The sequence below is a fragment of the Podospora pseudoanserina genome, chromosome 5 (genome assembly GCF_035222485.1).
Source record: "Podospora pseudoanserina strain CBS 124.78 chromosome 5, whole genome shotgun sequence".
NCBI lineage: Eukaryota > Fungi > Ascomycota > Sordariomycetes > Sordariales > Podosporaceae > Podospora > Podospora pseudoanserina.
Genome location: NC_085924.1, coordinates 4,459,052 through 4,477,400, shown reverse-complemented (window position 1 = coordinate 4,477,400; position 18,349 = coordinate 4,459,052). Strand labels below are relative to the sequence as shown.

The 18,349-nt window shown below is 47.3% G+C and overlaps 3 protein-coding genes across 3 annotated transcripts; all 3 read left to right on the top strand.

The window, feature by feature from the left end:
• Positions 1-3,048: 3,048 nt before the first annotated feature.
• QC764_510890 (uncharacterized protein) lies at positions 3,049-4,719 on the top strand (the record flags this gene model as incomplete). The annotated part of the gene is made up of 1 exon (XM_062948315.1): positions 3,049-4,719. One exon carries the CDS (start codon positions 3,049-3,051, stop codon positions 4,717-4,719), a length of 1,671 nt encoding a protein of 556 aa, XP_062799787.1.
• Positions 4,720-6,977: 2,258 nt separating this feature from the next.
• Positions 6,978-8,099, top strand: QC764_510900 (uncharacterized protein; the record flags this gene model as incomplete). The annotated part of the gene is made up of 1 exon (XM_062948316.1): positions 6,978-8,099. The coding sequence occupies one exon, from the start codon at positions 6,978-6,980 to the stop codon at positions 8,097-8,099; it is 1,122 nt and encodes a 373-aa protein (XP_062799786.1).
• A 620-nt stretch (positions 8,100-8,719) lies between these two features.
• Positions 8,720-9,491, top strand: QC764_510910 (uncharacterized protein; the record flags this gene model as incomplete). Its single annotated transcript, XM_062948317.1, has 1 exon — positions 8,720-9,491. One exon carries the CDS (start codon positions 8,720-8,722, stop codon positions 9,386-9,388), a length of 669 nt encoding a protein of 222 aa, XP_062799785.1. The 3' UTR covers positions 9,389-9,491.
• Between the last annotated feature and the right edge of the window lie 8,858 nt (positions 9,492-18,349).

Sequence of the window (18,349 nt, the reverse complement as noted above, 5' to 3'; positions counted from 1 at the left end):
GTGAAGTTGGTGAAACACATAGTTCAACAAGAGGATGTTAACCAACTTACTTTAAGTGAGTGTTTTCAGCTGGCAACATACTTGTTACTAGTTCACCATTGTTTTTTGATATCCGGGGTCAAAAATCTACATTTGATACTCTTTGTTTTTTAAAAAAAAAATCCAACAAGTGTAAATAATAAACTTCGTCCAAATATTTAGTACATTCTGTCTTTTACATACGTGCCACAATGCTCTTTCGCTTGCACTCACAGCAGGAGTAGGTCGTGTGAGATTGAGTCGAGGTAAGTCCGCTTCTAGTCTGATCCCTGCCAGATTGTTAGGAATGGACAACTAACCATTTACCTTGTTCGTAAAAGCCCCTTGAATAGCATTGTTAGCAAGTCAAAGGCAGACGAAAAGAGCTACCTAAGATACCTTACCTAAGCACGGTGGGCTAGGTAACAGCGTTCGACAAAATAGGCCAAAGGTTTCTGGCATAGTATCATTTCATTGCTGTTGTCCACTCACCGGAGAGACACACATGGGCAGTGATTGAAAGTCTTTTGTGACATGCTCGTGATCGTTCCACCCTTATTGTTAGATGCGTCTTTGTGTGAGAGAACAATGTCAGATGTTCTGGGTTGCCTTCTTTCCAGTCTGGCGGGCCAAGGATATTTCATTCCCTTGCCCCCTGAACTCTAGTGGCTTCATGTTGTAACCATAACCACCAACCACATATTGGGAATTTTTCTGTCCTCATCCAACATGGTACTTCCATATGGAGGTGGCAGGATGCCGGAATACACAAACTGGGAACGGAAAAACGAACTTGATCCGGCTTGGAGGAAGTAGTTCCGTTTACGACGACACAGGCCTTTCAATCGTGACTTTCCCTTTGAGGGCGATGGAACAAGACGCCGCCTCTTCAATTCCAGAGAGTAACCAGGTTTTCCGCGAACCTCAACCCGTCAACAATACCAAGCACCATGGCCAGAGAACCCTACATATCATCCGCCTACCCCTATGGTTCACAATTCTGGTTGTGACGAATCTCCCGAACACTTCAGCAGCCCATGCGTCTTGAGACAGCAGAGGAGGGATCATGCCTGGAAGTTAACACAGGAGAAGGAAGCACTGGCCGAGTTGTGAATATCCGCCCCCTTCAAAAGTGTCCGAGTATTGACAAGGTACAACGAAGTCTCAGCCACAACCCAAGCGACACCTTGATCGATTTGTACAAGACCACCGGGGTCAAGAGGTCTCATAGCCCCAGTGATATGCTTCCGGGCAGTAGAGGACTGTCACCGGCATTCCCTGAACCCGCCCAGAGTGCAGACAACATGGAACACGAACGGCCCAACATTACGATAAAGTCCAAGCACTCGCCACATATATCGAAACTCTCCTCGATTCCAGAGGTTATGAAAGACCCACGTCCTCCATACCATCCAGAACCACCTTCTACATTGAACCAAAGACGCCCAGTTCTACCCGAAAGTTCGGAAAGTCCACAACATTCACTTTTCAAGGCTCTGGAAAGTCCATCGCTTCCATGTCCAGAGACTTCCAGAAGCCCACGCTTTACATTGCCACTATCGTTGATGAGCGGATGGCTTCGGTTTCCGTGGACCGCATTTCGATTTCCCGGCCTTCTCCCAGACCGCCCAGCATATCCCTTCCCAGTCCAGTGACAGGTCTTGGAACGCCAACGTTTCCACTTCCTGAACAATCATACAGCTCCGACTCGTCCAGCTCCGACTCGTCCAGCTCCGACTCGTCCAGCTCCGACTCGTCCAGCTCCGGCTCGTCTACACTTTTGTCCATGGCTGAATGGAACCGCAGAGCTCAAAGACCGCGGGGCTTCCCGGTTGCAAGAAGCAATGATGCTTGGGGATATAGACGGCAGTATACTTGGAAAGAGGCATAAACACGGCGATGTTACTCAAAGAGGCTCCCTGCAAAGACGCATAGCGGGATCAAGTACATCAAGGCTGTGTTGTGTCTTGTGCTTTGTGTTGTCTTTTGTGTCTTGTTTTTGGGACCGATCATCAACGGGATTATTTACTGGCTTTGTTGGGTGATGGGTTTCATTGTGTTTGTGGGAAAGATCATCATCTGCAATATTATCGGGCTTTTTTGGAAGATGGACTCGATTGTGTTTACGGAGATAGGTGATGGGCGGTGCCGAATATCCTTTTGATCATCTTTCACTGAACCCATATGAATAGGAGAAAATCTCGGAGTTGTCATTAGGTTGAAGGTGAGACTGAGGCTATGTGGGGCTGTCCGTTTTGCTGTTCGATCCAGAACATCGACAAGTGGGTGACTGTGTTTCTCGCGGTTTTGTTGCGGTGGAGTGTGGTCGCAAAGAGTTATATCAGCCACCACCAAACTTTAAATGCAATGCGCGCGGCTTAGAAATATTCTGGTCAGCCGCCTGAACAAGTCCCTGGCGTCTGTGATGCGAAGTTTCCATGCGTGCGATCAAAGACTGCGATTCCCGTCACCGTTGACGGCGGCCATCTCGCCGCCGGCTTTCTGCCCTCGACCACCAACTCTGCACCCGTCTGCTCTGAGCAGAGTTTCCACCGAAGCTTGGGCCCTCAGAGTGGCTCACAGTATCAAGTGAATAGGAACAAGCCTATTCATGGGACTGCCTCTGCTATTGTTGACTGCAATTGTGGGTCTCTCCCGGAAGTCGACCATCATTTCCCACTTATCGCTCTGCCAGCCATCCCACGGCCAGTCCTTCTTTCTCTCTTTTACCCTCACCCGCCAGCAATCCTCGAGTTTCGTCTCTTCCTTTCTTTGGACTGCTATCCAACCACTTCAATTGCCTTCCTCTATCGCGTCTTCGCCGTCGCAATCCATCCCGTACAACAGTCGCGACAGCTTCATTCACGTTCACATTTGACCATTTCAACTCCTAACCATCTCGACTCGACATATCGATTCTTGACCCTCTCAACTCTTGACCCTCTCAGCTCTTGACCCTCTCAACTCTTGACCCTCTCAGCTCTTGACCCCCTCGACTGTTGAACATCGCGGCTCTTCACCACCCTCACGATGATGTACCGCTCATTCCCTACCATAGGTGCCTGTGGCGGATTTCGCCTCCGCCGGATCGTTCTCCCTTCCACCCGGAGACTCACGCGCGTCCCCAACATGCCTTCCGCCAGCAATTTTCCTGCTGCCATTGTGGAGGATACCCTCGCCGCTCCTCTCAACATGAGCAGCACTCCGGGCCTCACCACCATTTGTCGCTGCGCTGAGAGGGGCTTGCCCACTTCGGCTTTCTCTGCCATGTATTCTGCCGTTGCTTCTCCTCCCTCTCCTCTCGGGAAGCGCCGGCGGGATGACGACTCATCCTCGAATGACAGCCATCACAAGCGCCAGAGGAACCCTTTGAGCGACTCCCGGATTGCCGACTCCATCGAGCGCCGCAAGACAATCAACAGCGGCAGTCCTACTCATTGGGCCATCACTAGCCACCGCCGGCCCCCTCGGCGTAGCCTTGATATGGTTAGCCATCTGACAAAGCAGATGCGCAACCTTCACATTTCGGTGACATTTGAGAGATACTGCACAGAGTCGCGGAGACTGAACAGCACCGGCCAATCTATCTTTGGCATTCCAGTTCCTCTACACCACAAAAGCCCCGTTAGCAACGTCTTTATCACCGACATGAAGAATAGTAGCTTCAGCTTCTATTGCCAGAGCGCTACTAGCGTCGAGGTGGAGATGGGCCTTGCCGATGACAACCAGGACCTTGTTCAGGAGGATGAGCTCGTGGACGAACTCCGCCAGGGTGATCCGCCCGAGGAAGATTCGTTCCTCACGCGATTCGGTCAGTGGCTTGGAAGTCTTGCCTCTTCAGACGACTACAGAATCGTCGACTTAACACCCGTCTGGCAGCAAACCAATGCTGGTATCACCATCTCGGGTCAGAACCTGAGCATTACGCCTGGTAGCCCCCAGCCCGCCCAGGATACCGCTCAACCCGCTACACCTGGTCCTTCTGTTGGCGGCGTCCCCGTCTCCGGCCCTCTCATGACCGTCATCTCTGGTAGTCGCAGACCCATCGAGGACACTCCTACGCCTGCTCAGGAGAGCCACAAACCCGATGGATACACCTGCCTGTCCGCTCTCCGTCCCCGTGCGGCTGACCGCGTGCCCATCCACGGTCAAATTCTTCACACCGCGTCTGGTCGTCTCAGACCAAATAACAAGGAGAAGAATGTCATCAGCGCAGACGCCGCTTCTGCCGAACCCAGCACGGCCCGTCGCCACCACAGGCGCAACCATACGACCAACACCGACCGTTGGGACAAGCTAGATGTCATCAACGCGACTTACCAGCCCAAGAGCAATCCCCTCCACAAAGTCGCCGCCCCCGTCAAGAGCCACCTCAAGACCAAGAACGCCCGCACGGCGTCCAGGAAGAAGGCCACCTTCGGCTCCAACATGCGCATTTCTGTCAACGACACGCACTACCCCCAACCCCACGAAGAGGGAGACGCTGCCACCCGTGCGGAAAGAAAGGCTAAACTCCGACGGGAGATTGAGGCAAACAGGGCTGCACAGCAGGCTAAGTCGTCTGTTGAGGCTGCTGCTGCCAAGAAGAGGAAGGCCGACGACCAGGGTGAGCAGGCTTTTAGAGGCGTTGCGGCACCGTACGTACCGTACCCCCACAAACACAATGAACATGACATGCTAAACACGTCTTTGGTGCAGTAATTCCCATCTCGACGACAAGGAGCTCCAGCGTCAATTGAACCTCGCTGAGGAGAACAGGCGCGAGTATGAGGAGAGGTACTTGGCTGTGCTGAGGGATTGGAAGTTTGAGTACGAGCGCCGGAGTTGTGAGAAGACCCCAGCTTTGCCGGCCAAGTTTGACAGGGACTTGCGGAAGGTGATGCGGCGGGTTAGCGTGATCAGATGGGAAGATACTTTTAAGAGGATTGGAGGATGTTAGTGATTGGGGTTGAAGGAGGATCATTAGCTTTGTTTGGGTTTTGTTTGCAGGTTACATGGATGCCTTGGGCATATATCAGGAGGTTCGGGATTGGTTAGGAGGATATTTGTTTAGGAGGATTTCAACACTGGGCTAAGGAAAGGTTTCAGGAAGGCAGCGAGATACCTCTTTGGCTCTGGTTGGACACAGCATAAGGTGTTATTTGGCACACAGGATCGTTCAGCGGAAAAGGGGCATCACAGCGTGGTGGCTGTAGCGTTTCGTCTTTATGGGTTGGCCCTCCTTTTTGGCCCGGAATTGTTGTACAGCATTTTATATATCCTGTTGCTTCCTTTTTACTCTTTCTCTGTTTCCGTTATATGTACTTGTTTGTGGTTCTGCTCGTTTCAAAGGTCGATACCCTTTCGGATCTTCTTTTTATTGTTACTCTGTACAAATCCCGTGTCGGGGATGCGATCACCAATGTTGAGCAAAAGCGATGATGGATATTATAATGTCTAATGTTCAAAAAAAGAAAGAAAAAAAACAGGGGGGGCAGAGCCCAACGCAAGAGAAGCGAACCTTGGCCTTGCCCACTTTCAAAAAGACGAAGTTAACGCCTGTCACAGGGGCCAGAATAGCCCCGATTATGGATATATTGGTACATATGAAATTTTACTGTTGCAGCGGAGGGATATGGCTCGCTGCTTCCAATTTCCATGTAATCATTCCAACATTTTCCTCTGAGAAATTCTTTACCCTCCTTGGCCTTATCTCGACTCCGCGCTGGTACATATCATAACGCTCGTTTGATCCAGGTCAGCAGCCAGGGATCCAGAAGATGGTAGTTTATTTCGCTGGGGAGAACAGCTCAGCACAATGACCTGGCCACCAAAGCGAGATGAGTGGAGAAATCCTGCCGCGCATAGCTTGAAGGCAAGTTCCTGGTGCTTTCTCGGCAATTCACTCGGAAGCCTTGTCAACACCGCAGCCTGGTACGACTTCACTGCCTCGCATCATTCTCCTTGACCATCCACTCACCCCACAACCGCCTGGCTTTTGCCCTGGTTTTATCGTTTCAAGCTATTCGCCTGCCACACCAGTGAACCGGACATCCCACAGTCAGTTACCCGTCTCCAACCTGGCACGCAAAATGAACTCAACCGACGGTAGTGAAACAAAAGGGCCCTTCTGGATTCAGCCACGGGAAGGATATATTCACCCTCGTCCCCCACCGCATCGATTGCTTGTGACACCTCGGGGCATCTTGAAAGTCCACGCGCAGCCCTACTCCCCATCAAGCTTGCCAAATTGCACGACTTTGGCCCACGAAATGAATACTGAGACGATACTTCCATCGAATGCCCCGCTCCACCAAAAACCCCAGAGAGTTCAACGACGGCGCGTTCAGTTCTCTGACAACGCCACCAACCTCATCACACCAAGAATTGCCCAGAGTAGGGACGAAGACGAGATACAGGTAGATAGAAGGCCACGCTTGGCTCAAGGCAACAAAATAGACCTGGTGATTGGCCATCCTGATATTTTGAGTTGGTCTTTCCGGTAGAGTAGACGTGCCTGCCGTCAGAAGTACGAAACGGATCGTGAGGAGAGGAAGTTGGAGATGCGGCAAAGGTATCTGGAAGAGCGGGAGATGCTGGAGGGAGGATTGGGAGCGATGGAGAAGCCGTTGAAGATGACGTGGGAGATGATGAAGGAGGTTGATGGGTGTGATGTCATCAATCAACAGGATCTTGACGTCAATGTTTTGACGATCGAGGTGTTGAGGATATAATCGTTGCCGACATGGCTTAGGTCATGGGAGGGCAATACACTGGCGACACCCACTGGGTACCTCCTGAATGTATAGATAGGCACAGAGACTGTTTTATAAGTCCTTGTCCGGTCTTCAATCAACCACGCTCGCAAATTGCATTGCGGAAATCAAGGTTCGCCGATGGCGTGGGTGGATGTGAAGTGGCCACCAAGGCCAACAGCTTTGGCTTCCGCCACCAGCACCGATGTGCAAAACCCTGGCAACATGTGTCACTTTCCCACAACATTGCTCCCAACCTTATCGTCAACAAAGGCTTTTCCAATGCAGTTTATTCGCGCGACGATTTATTTCTTCAGGCAGCTTTCGCGGGTCAAAGAAGAACCACCAACTTCGACGAGCAACCGCGACGTCGCTCCGACGACCGTTCCGCTATCCCGCATCGACAAAGTATACCTCCATTTCGACCGATTACTACGTCCGATCGGTCTTACTGCAGGGTGTCAATTCCTTTGTGACCAGCTGAAGATGGTGCAACGTGGCTTTGTACTACTTGCAGCACATATCAACATGGGGCGTCGAAAGACAAAGTGGGTGTTGGTGAACCTCAACGATGACAACTGGGCTTCACCATCCACTGCCGCATCTCCTACAGCCGAAATTGAGAATAACCGGCTCGCCAAAAAAGAGCCCGTCCTTGCGTGGATCCAAAGATCGTTCCCAGTACGCTCTGTAACATCAATACTCGCGAACAACCGGTCATACACCGACAACGACTCCCGACATCCAGACCAGATCGAGTTTCTTCGCCTAGCACCGCACCTCCACTCACAACCAACCAAATCATGCCTCAAGATCAAATCCTCCTCTACCGACTCCACAATATTGACAGAGCCCCGCCGTGTCTCGTTCGCTGAAACCGAATCCACATGCATCATGACCTCGGAGCCATACACCCCCAGCCCCCGCTCCAGAAAACAATGGCGGTTTTGTCTCGTCCCATCCGGCGTACGCTCCAAGCCCCGCGAAACCAACCGGTGTCTGGAGAAACGTCCAGGTCCAGTCAGCCAAGAGGAGAAGTGGCTTGACGAGCGGCTCACCGATGCAATTTTTACAAGTTTTGATGAGAGAGCGAGGTCGCCCCAGTGCCAGGATAAAGAGTATCAGGAAAAGAAGTGGGCGTGGAAAAGATATCGGCGTATGGTGAGAAAGCGAAAGGACACCCTCTCGGAGCAAGCGAGAAAGGAGCTTGTGGGATGGTTGGAGGAGTGGGTGCGACGGCATACTGAGGTGTCCGAGACGAAAAAAGAGTCTGTGGTTGTGTCAGAGGAGAAGGAGGAGCAGGTTTGCAGCTGCCGAACCCCTCCGAGCAGCCCGGACTGGGATTAGAGGTGTGGCCGGAGCGAGACGATAGCAGCGGATGGTAGTCGGATGATCGTCGCCGAAGGGGCCTGAGGGAGTTTAAACTGACTCCATGAACTGGTTAGGTACGCCTGTGTCAACATATATGAGCACCTATATTGAAATATACATCCGAACATATGCAACCACAAACACCAAACGCATTTGTAAATAAAAAATCGCTTTCGCTTAGATTTTTGCAAGGAGGATCTCGCTGAAGAAGCTATGGCCGTTTGCTGAGCTCGCACGATGTTGGTGTTGACAACTGAGAGATATTATCCCGGTACCCAGCCTCGATCGCATTCGACCTTTCACAGAGTGCCCCCAAGTTCCAACATCTGCAAAGGGATGCATCCTACCGAGTGATGAGCCGGGGCTTTCACCTATCTTGTTTCTGCGAAGGCAAACGGATCAAGGTGTTGCTCTTTGCCTTATGTAAGTACAGTATTTATTGACCAAACGCTGCAAAATTCCGAGTATGACCAATAGGGGATCAAGTCCGCCCTGCCTCGTGCCATCCCCGAAAGCAAACGGATTCCGTAGGTAGCTGCAGCGAGTATTATAATGGGCCTCTTTCACATCTCATCTAACGACAGTACCAAATCCACATGGAAGGTGACGAAAAGGTCTCCTATCGACTCTTCGATCCCTTTTTCACCCCATGCTACAGGATGTTTGGTGCGCAATGGAGGAGGGCCATGGCGATGCTTGCCAACCAGCCACTGTCCAAACGGTTCCGTCACGCCAAATTTAAGTCCAGCGCCCCACTATTTGGATCGACATCGACAAGATGGTCAACTCACAAGGCGGATGATACAACAGTCAAATTCCCATCTCTCCACGCAGATATCGAGAAGGCCCTCGGCACCGTATCGATCATTCCCAAGCCGTGGTTCAATGATCACAGCGAAGACGACGACAAAGTCACGCAAGAATACTTTACACACGTCATGGGTCGCTTCAAATGCCAGAATCAGAATTGCTCCAAGTCCGGCTGGAGCAGTAAGAAGGTCGGGATCCTAATCCGGCAGTTCTCCGGGAACGGCTATTACGCCTTGGTGTTCAAACAGCGCTGCAGGGTGTGCGATAAACTGGGGGTCTTGCGGCTTGACGAGGATTCGTACGTGGAACGGGTGGTGTACCGGCTGAAGAAATGGGCTGGTATTCATGTGGAGAAACCTGTATTCGGTGTGAAGCGCGGTGAGCCACATGAACGTGAATTTTGTGAGGCCTGCCTGGCGGGGTACGACTGTCAGAAGGCTTCTCTAGAAGAGTGAAAGGGGCAGATTTGCACAAATGGTGTCATGCAGTCTTGTGTTGGATAGGGTTTAGTTGCATAGCGACACTGCATGCATAATGCAACATAATTCGGAGCACGACCCAAGCTTGGCATTTATGTGTCCACCCCCACCGTGTCTCTGCAGACCATTCCTGCTTGAGAACATTACCAGAAAGTTTGCAGAGCACCCATTGATCCCGCTTCACACAGATCCCTATACTCGGTGTCGCTTCAGCCCGATGACTGACATTCATGATTGCGGTTACCTACTGGATCAATACATACCTACCCTAGATACCCATGATATCTATCAAGTTCTTATGATAACAACGGCCAAGCATTTGCTGCCTGATTTAACCGCCGCTAGCTTCTAAGCACATCTCCTGTTTCCTACCTACATCAAGTTTGCCCTCTCTCTTCTCATTCCGCGAGGCCTACAAAATCTGTCCAGATCGACGGTAACCTGAACCCAAACAACAAAATGGCGAGCTTTTATCTGTTGGATAGAGAAAAGGGGTTGAACCCCTACCCGGAGGTTGGGGAGCGGGTCTTTGAGGCGAGGGAGAATGGGATATGGGGTTTTGGGAGGTATTGATGGGCGGTATGGTGGGGCTTTGTAGGCAAATACACATGGACCGCAATGACGAGGTTTCCTTATCATTGAGAAAGCCAGCAATTCTTCCAAACTATTCAGTGTAGAAAGGACAGGGTCGATGACCTGGATGGTTGGGAAGGCAGACGACGTTGGGGTTGAAAAACTCCTTATGACGTGATTTATGATGTTGTTAAAATTTGAACTGCCTTCGATGTTGAGCCCACGTTCATCACACGAAAGCACGATAAATACAAATTTGAAGGCCCATTCCTCCATCTGATGTTGCTCAAAGTACCTTACCTACCCAGCCAGTCAGCCACCAGCGAACAGCCATCTCTTTCACTTCACCTTCAAACCCTTCGCTACAACCCCTCAAGAATATCAGCATCACATCCTCCAGCCATGAAAACAAGTGGGGAGGTCATCCCAATTTTCTTGCTCGCCTCATCCACTCTCTTGGCTGTCTTGCGCAGCGCTCTTCTAAGCAGGCCTCGCTTTGCCTTTTGTGCCGGTGTATCACCCCCAGTCACTGACTCGCTGCGTTCTGACCCATCTTGAGACTGGTCATCATCATGCAGATTGGGAAATTGTGCGGAGTCAGGACCGGGTTGGGGTTGGGGTTCATTCCTGAAACGTGTATCTCTGTTATCTGCTGTATAGGTAGTTGGGGACAGATTGGCGGTAAGTAGGGACTGCCGCTGGTGGAAGTCCACTATTTGATGGCGGTCTGACAGCAGCAGCACGATGGCTGACAGGTTCTTCGGATTTGCGTGCTTCTGTTGGTTTCTTTTTGCTGGCGTCTGCGGGGTTTGAAGTCGTTTCCTCCGATCTTCTAGGAGCGTTTGAGCGAGGCTCAAGTAGTGCGGGATCAACGCCTTGTCTTTTGGGAGGTTGCTGGGGTGATGAAGGTATGATGTTAGGAAGAAGGCTGACCGTCGGTGGAGCAGGTTGTTGGGATGGTGTTTTAGTGTTGAGCATGGCATTCATTGTTCTCCGTTCCAGATCTAGGTCAGGTGGTGGTGGTACGGCGTCCATCAGATTTGGATCTTGTTGAAGTCTGTCGTAGAAGCTCCTGTGTTCGCGGTCCCTGCTGGTCTGGCTTTGCCCTGCGATGTTCGAAACACCGCGGTCGGTGGGTTGTGTGGTTCCATTTTGACTAGGCCTGTGATTGCTGAACTGGGCGGCAGTTGTCGGCTGAGGAACTGGAGGATTCACACTTGCATGTAGCATGGACTACTCCCCAACGCTGACGGGATCTTTGTGGGCGTTTCTCGGGGAATCCATAATGCCTGTGGGCTCCTTTGGTTGCAGCAGTTCAAGGGGGCCAACATCTCGCAGACTACGAGTCTTACGTCCTTCCACATAACACAGAGGCAGCGTTGTTCCTGGTAAGCCGATCGTTCAGGTGGCTGATCGTGCCTTTCAAGTGCAGCGGTTCGCTCTGGATGGCGTTGAACTGCAATGGGACTTGTTGCTGCCTCGCCGGCCCCCTTTCTTTCAAGTTGATTTAGACTTTGAATTGGTCCGTGGGACAAAGTAACCAAGTTCTGGAAATTTGTGTCAACGTCAAGGGGCCCCCGCGGATGACCGACCCCTGATACGGCATCCTGATCACGGACGGCGAGCCCAGCATGGTTAATGCGTCCAGCCGGGGTAGGGTCATCTTGTTTGACCTGGTGCTCCCGGTTCAGCGACCTAATCGTAATTCCGGTGGTTGCAACGTCTCCAGAACTTTCGAAAGCCGTGTCTGGTGATCCTCTTCTTGACCTTGTCCTCAAGAGAGCTTGCTGTGGGCTGCCGAGAGTCCGCAAAGTATGGCATCGTGAGGTATTCGATGCAAATCTTGGCGAGCTCGGCATGAGAAGGCATTTCCTCTAGATGAAGGGACTGATCATTGCTAGGTTTCGTGAGACAACCCTTCAGTGTCTGATTGACGGGCTGGAGAACACCTTCTTTCACCTCGACAAGCCGTCGTCCATGTTGCTCACCATGGCCCTTGTACTGCCTATTAGGTTTCGCAAACTCTCCAATTCTGATGTAGTCACTCGCCACTGGGAGACTTGATCTTGCGCCATGCTGAGAGCTACTGCCGTGTTTACCTCGGCCTCCTTGAGAGGTTCAATCTGAAACGCCGCCCATCGCAGAATGTGTTTGAGAAAGGGTTAGTAGGTCGTATTTTGCTGTGCCCAGCTCAAGACCCGGTCGTACATGCTGGCAGTGTCGTTGGGTAGCTCTTTTGCTAGGGCTGCTGTCGTGCTGATGGGACCAATAACCAAATAGCCGAACAACTCCTGGGCTTTTAGATTTGCCAAATGATGGTCACCGTTTAAGCTCTTCACAACGATATCACATATCTTTTTCACCTGAACTCGTCAGTAATGTCGGCGAGGACGCTGCTATTCTGTATTGCCTGCGCCTCTTTTCTTGATGATGGCGTCAAGCCACGGAGCGGAGCATTGATGTCCAAGACCAATTTCAGAAATTTCTTCCAATCCTGCCTGTCAAGGCCGTGATGCGGAACTGCGAAGAACATCTTTCTCCAAACGTTGGTGCCTGCCTACAATCACACAAGTGTGGAATGCCTACTGCTCCTCGAGTTGCATGCCACAGAACCTGATAATTGGGTCTGGTATTCGCCAAAAGCATGGCCCGTTTGATCAACATGCCTCCAAGACTGTGTCCCACACATATGATGGGGTTCAGTTGGAATTCCCATCGACCCTCCGGCCCTGGTACAGGAAACAAGTCCCCGGCGAGCTTCATCATCAGCAGGTCGAGAAACTCGTGGGCATGGTCAGTGACCTTGGTGGCATCTGAGGCGCATCGTAGGGTGGTGTTATAGTGGAAAGACCAGACTCGTACGTGCTCAACACCGCAATGCTTTTGGCCAAGAAGATCGCGAGGCCATATTGTTACTTTGCTATAACGTACATTATAAGCGAGTGCACCACTTTTTAAGCAACGCACCATCCTTCTACGCAACATCAACTTTTTCTACACAACCCAATATACCTCCTACTTTAAAGGAAGCCAGGGTGATCCTAGCCCTCGAAGCTCTGAAAAAAGATAAAAATCTTAGCCTCCGAGCCGCAAGAAAGATCTACAACGTCCACTATACGACTCTTTTACGACGACGCGCTAGCCGGCCTGTACGACGCGATACTACGCCCAAATCGAAGAAGCTTACTTAACCCGAAGAGACTATTATTATTTAATATATTATTAAGCTATATGCACGAGCTTTTCTATTAAGATTACGTAGTGTGGAAGATATAGTTAACTAATTATTACGTATACGCGACGCGCCTCTTATTAGTAAGCTTTAGGTATATAATTTCGATAAACGCTAGCTATAGTTCCGTACGCGTTTTACGCGTAAATAGGATTATTATAGGGCTAAATGTAAAAATCTAAAGGTTATTATCGAATAGTGTATATTTATACGGAATACTAAAGTTAAATATAGTATTATAAATAATAATATTTATAACTTCGACGAAATTAGGTTTATAATAAATATTATTTTTATAGATATAGTAATTACGACTTTAAACGATTTTAATAAAGCGAAATTAATTTAATTTAATAACCGCGAATAAATAACGGTAATCTAAAAAGTTAATACCTTTAATTAAATTTTTTTATTATTATTTTAATTATATAATATTACTTTATTGATTAATATACTAAATATAATTTACCGTTTATTTAATATATTATAATTATTAATAATAATTAAATTATTAATCCGGTAAGCTTAAATTAAATTAAATACTTTAATTATTATATAACGTTCCGGATAAAAAATAAATATCGATTATTAATCCTTAACCGCTATAAAAGCTATTACTTAACCGAATTTAAAGATTATTATTAATAAAATAATATTATTATATTTTATATACTTTTATATTTTTTATACTATTTTTAACTATTCGATATTAATTACTTTAGGTTATTAAAGTAAGCGTACGGCCGCTAAATCGAGAATTCAATATATATATATATTAATTACGTAAATAAGCTTGAATTCCTTTATACTTTCCGCGAGGCTTTTTTTACTTTTATAACGGAGAAAAATAATTTTACGGGTACTAGCCTTATACTATACGATTTAGAAAAAGTATTTTTTTAAATTAAATATAAAGCTTTATATATTAATACTTTTATCCTTAAAGCCGGATATAATATTTCCTTAGGTTTCTTAAATATTATATAACTTTCGAAAAACTAATTTATAATTAACGTTTATTAAAATTTATATTATTAATTATTAAAATAGTTTCCCGACTTTAATATTAATTACGGTAAATTAATTTATTAAAAGTATTATAGCTATAATATATTAAATAATTTTCCTTCGTATAAAAGTCTTTTCGCTCCATAAGGCTAATAAAATATTAAATAAGCGCCGGAGAGCTAAAATAATACGTGTAAGGCTTGGAAGGTTATTTACTATATAAAAGGTATAGGATTTACTAGATTAGAAGGCCGTAGATAGGAAAGGAGTATAAGAAATGTAGCCGGATAGTAGTAATGTAGGGGGGGGCTCGTACAAAGGTTTAATGCTATAATATATGCGGTAACCCTAGCTATAATACGCGCATTTGCCAGGAGGCTGTTAAAATATCTAATTTAGCTGTTTCTAATGTAATTATAGTTAATTCCTTATATTAATGTAGTGTAATTAAGGATAATATTCGTAGCGTGGTAGAAAGTGGTGTACTTACTTATATGGTGTACTCGCTTATAATATACGTTATATATTTATATATTAATTAATGGTTTTATATTTTAATTAAAGTTTATATTATTTACTACCACTTTTCCTTTTTTATTTGACTTAATTTTAACCGCTTTTAACTCTAGTAATTTTACGTTTACTAACGTTTATATTTATTTTGTATTGGTTAATATTGAAATAGGTGCTATTGGAGCCTGTAAATATAGGCTCAAACAGCTATCGGCGCAGTACATTGAGAGCGAAGAAGACTTTGACTGCAGCATTCGACAGTTGCCGTGGCACTGAGGAAGAAGGATCACAGGGGCGGCGCTCTGTAATATATAGAAGAGAGTCACTGTAACATAGGCTTGTGAGGCACTGATGAGTGTGGTGAACCAGTATATTGATTGAACCTTATAGACTAAAAATTACCACAGTGGATAGGGTGTGAAGCAGAGGTCTTATAGGCTATCGGCCTTTTTTTTGCTCCCCGAAGGTGACTACGTTCCCGGGCCTGAACGCGCGTTTCCCGGGCCCGAACGCCCGCTAAGTGCGCTATCCAAATATAAGGTTAGGAGCCACGTTACAGGCTACGTTGCCGCTACCGTTTGACCACTGCAAGGCACGTTGCCGCTACCGTTTAACCACTGCAGGGCACCGGCCTTAGCGCTTGGCTTCCCGGGACCTCGGATTGCTTCCGGAGGCTGAGCCTCCGCTCCGGTAACTGCAGTCCCTAAACACTGCTGATTCAAGCCATCGTTTTGCCTCTGAGGCCCTGTAATATACAGGGCTCAGATACACTGTAAAATCCACAAATAAAAGCTGTATTCTAACAGTTAATATAATTAAAGTTCGCGGCTTTCTAGATTAGAAATATTTAAGTTTTATTTTCGAAAAAATTATATAATTAAAGCTGTAATAAGTTTTTTTAAAACTATAAACTTATTTAACAATTTAGAAAAAAATTAAAATGCTTAATAATATAAGTATAAATAATACTTTTTAAATAAGTCTCTTAGCCTTCCGTTGGTTTTTCCTCTTTTTTTTTTAATTAATATTTTTATTAACGGTCCAAAAAGATATAAGCCGAAAGTAGGATATTTTACAGACATTTCTTTTATATAAAACTATAAATCTATAATTATTACCGTTTAATATCTCTTATTCTTTAACGTTGATATATACTTATTAAATTAACTTACTAAGTATCTCTAGTATTTCTTAATATAGAAAATAACAAAATAAAAACTTATATAACTAATAAATAGTCTATTATATTAATTTCTACTATTTATAATAATAGAATTTTTACATTATAGTAATGTAGTAATTTATAAGTATTTTTGCCATCTTAAAAAAAATCAATAAACTCGTTTATATTTAAAGTTATAATTTTAATATAAAAAATGGTTCTAGTGGATTTAATAACGGGTCACTGATACGCGCAAAAAGAAAACGAAGTGAAATTATGATTAGTTTTAGTTGTGGTAAATATAGCCGAATGGTCTTAAACCCACTTTAGCATAGGGTAATGCTCACTGCGCTCATCTTTTGCTCACCTTATGAGATCAATACGGACTGAGCCAAAAATTTTGTCGGGTGTGACTATATAGGTAAGTCAGTGGCTGCGAAAGTAAGGCCAGAATGGCCTGAAATGGTGATACAGTAATTGGTTGTTGGTTCTTAAGTCTAAAGCAAACAAATAGGAAATCCGACCTTAAGAGCAAACCGGTGTGGGTCTGGTTAAAACCTGGGCCCTTTGTCTGGTGCCCTACAGGCTTCGACTAATGGGCATACAACAGTGGTCAAGAGTTTGTTGAAATCTGGGGCCAACACAACCAGGAGGGCAAAGGGTATCTTATGCCATTGTACGGGGCTGCCACCAGTGGTCATGCCCGCATTGTCGAGATCCTCTTGGACGCGGGCGCAGACACCAGCCCCAGGACCCATGACGGCGACTCCGCCATGGACGCGGCCGTCAAGGGCGGTCATGCTACCGTTGCCAGTTGCTGATGAACCACCTTCCCAAGGTGGAAGAGAGGCAGAGTGGCAGGCAGACCGGAACTGGTGCCTCAGGAGGTGGGGGTGGTGGAGGCGGGAATGTTGGGGCCGGGGGAGGAACTGCCGTCAACAGCTAAAGAATAGCATGGCAGATATCCAATGAGAGTTTACTGGTTCCTTCGTTGACGACGTTTCCGCCTGTAAATGATTACAGGTATCTTGTGAAGTATCAAGACATGTTGCATGAATACGCAATTATGGGAGGTGATATTAAGATATCCAGGCTGGCGACATTCCGTGACCATCCATAGGCGCTCACAGCACTCAGAAGTTTCCACATTGGGTCTGCCCCTGAACAACCAGCTCTGCAACTACTTTGACCATGATGATAGACTCAGCCATGTAAATGATTGCTGGTTGCTCGACATAGGAATGATCTGAAATTCAGTTGCCAAATACCTACCTACCTACAAAGGATAATAGAAAGATTTTCACATGGGGACTTTACACTCTGACAGCACCAGAACGCTAGGGTCTCAACATCGATTGGATATAAGACACGCAGTGAGAGAGACGTGAATGGTATTGCGAGGCATGATGTGGGCTTCACGAGGCAAGTTTCTCACTACAAGGAAGTTCCTGATCAGGTATGTATTGTACAAATTTGTTTTGCTATCAACCATCTTAAACTCACGGCGCCTCCTTGTACTCTTCATCTAGCCTCCAGAATCATAGATCGCCCACCTCCTCCATTGCCATAATAGAGGGATACAACTCATCCCTGTTGGTAATGATCAAAGTGTCCCTGGCAATTCTAATCTCTTTCCGAAGCTGTTGAATAATCTCGATCAGATGATTGGCACTTGCCCTCGCCTTCCTGATGAATGGTTCGATTTGCTCTCAGATCTGCGAGGCAATGTCCCTTGTTGTCTTCTAGGCATTGGTGTGTCGGGATATGCCGCAGTGTCGAGTTTGAGTCCCTTGGCCCTGTAACTTTGCTTCTCTGGATACGGGACTTCCTTGGCTTGCTTGGGAGGCATTGTGAACGATAGAGAGGCGGATTGCCTGGCTGGTGTCACATTGTCAGACGCTGGGACCACCACGTCATTCATAGAAGTCAGTCTCTCAACAGCGTACCTGCGGGGATCAAGGAAACGACTGAATGGCTCGTAAGGGGGAAGATGTGGTGAGCCGATGTGATGCTCAGCAGCAGCTCTGCGTCAACGAGATCAAGCCGGGTTTCAATCCCGCAGTTTAAGTACGCCACGCCACGTATTTGAATAGCGGAGTCGTTGATGTCCGTGAAAACTGATCAGTTTGTAGCATTGGCTTCCACAGGTCCCTACGCACATGAGAAGGTCTAATCGCGTCTTCCCTCCAGGTGGGCAGTGTGACATCCTTTCCAGCCACCCAATCGATACATCAACCACATACTGCCCATCACCAATCGTTGAAATGCTAAGAACTTGACTACAATCCGACCAGAGGCATCAACGGTACGAGACTGCATCCGTGGCACCGAGGCTTCCAGCATTCCGGTGATAGGTGCACGGTCGTCGGTCGGTGTTGGTAGACGTTGAAATCCCGCAGTCGATCAACTTCTTCAGCAGTGTGTATTTTGGGTTCTGTATCTGAGTCAT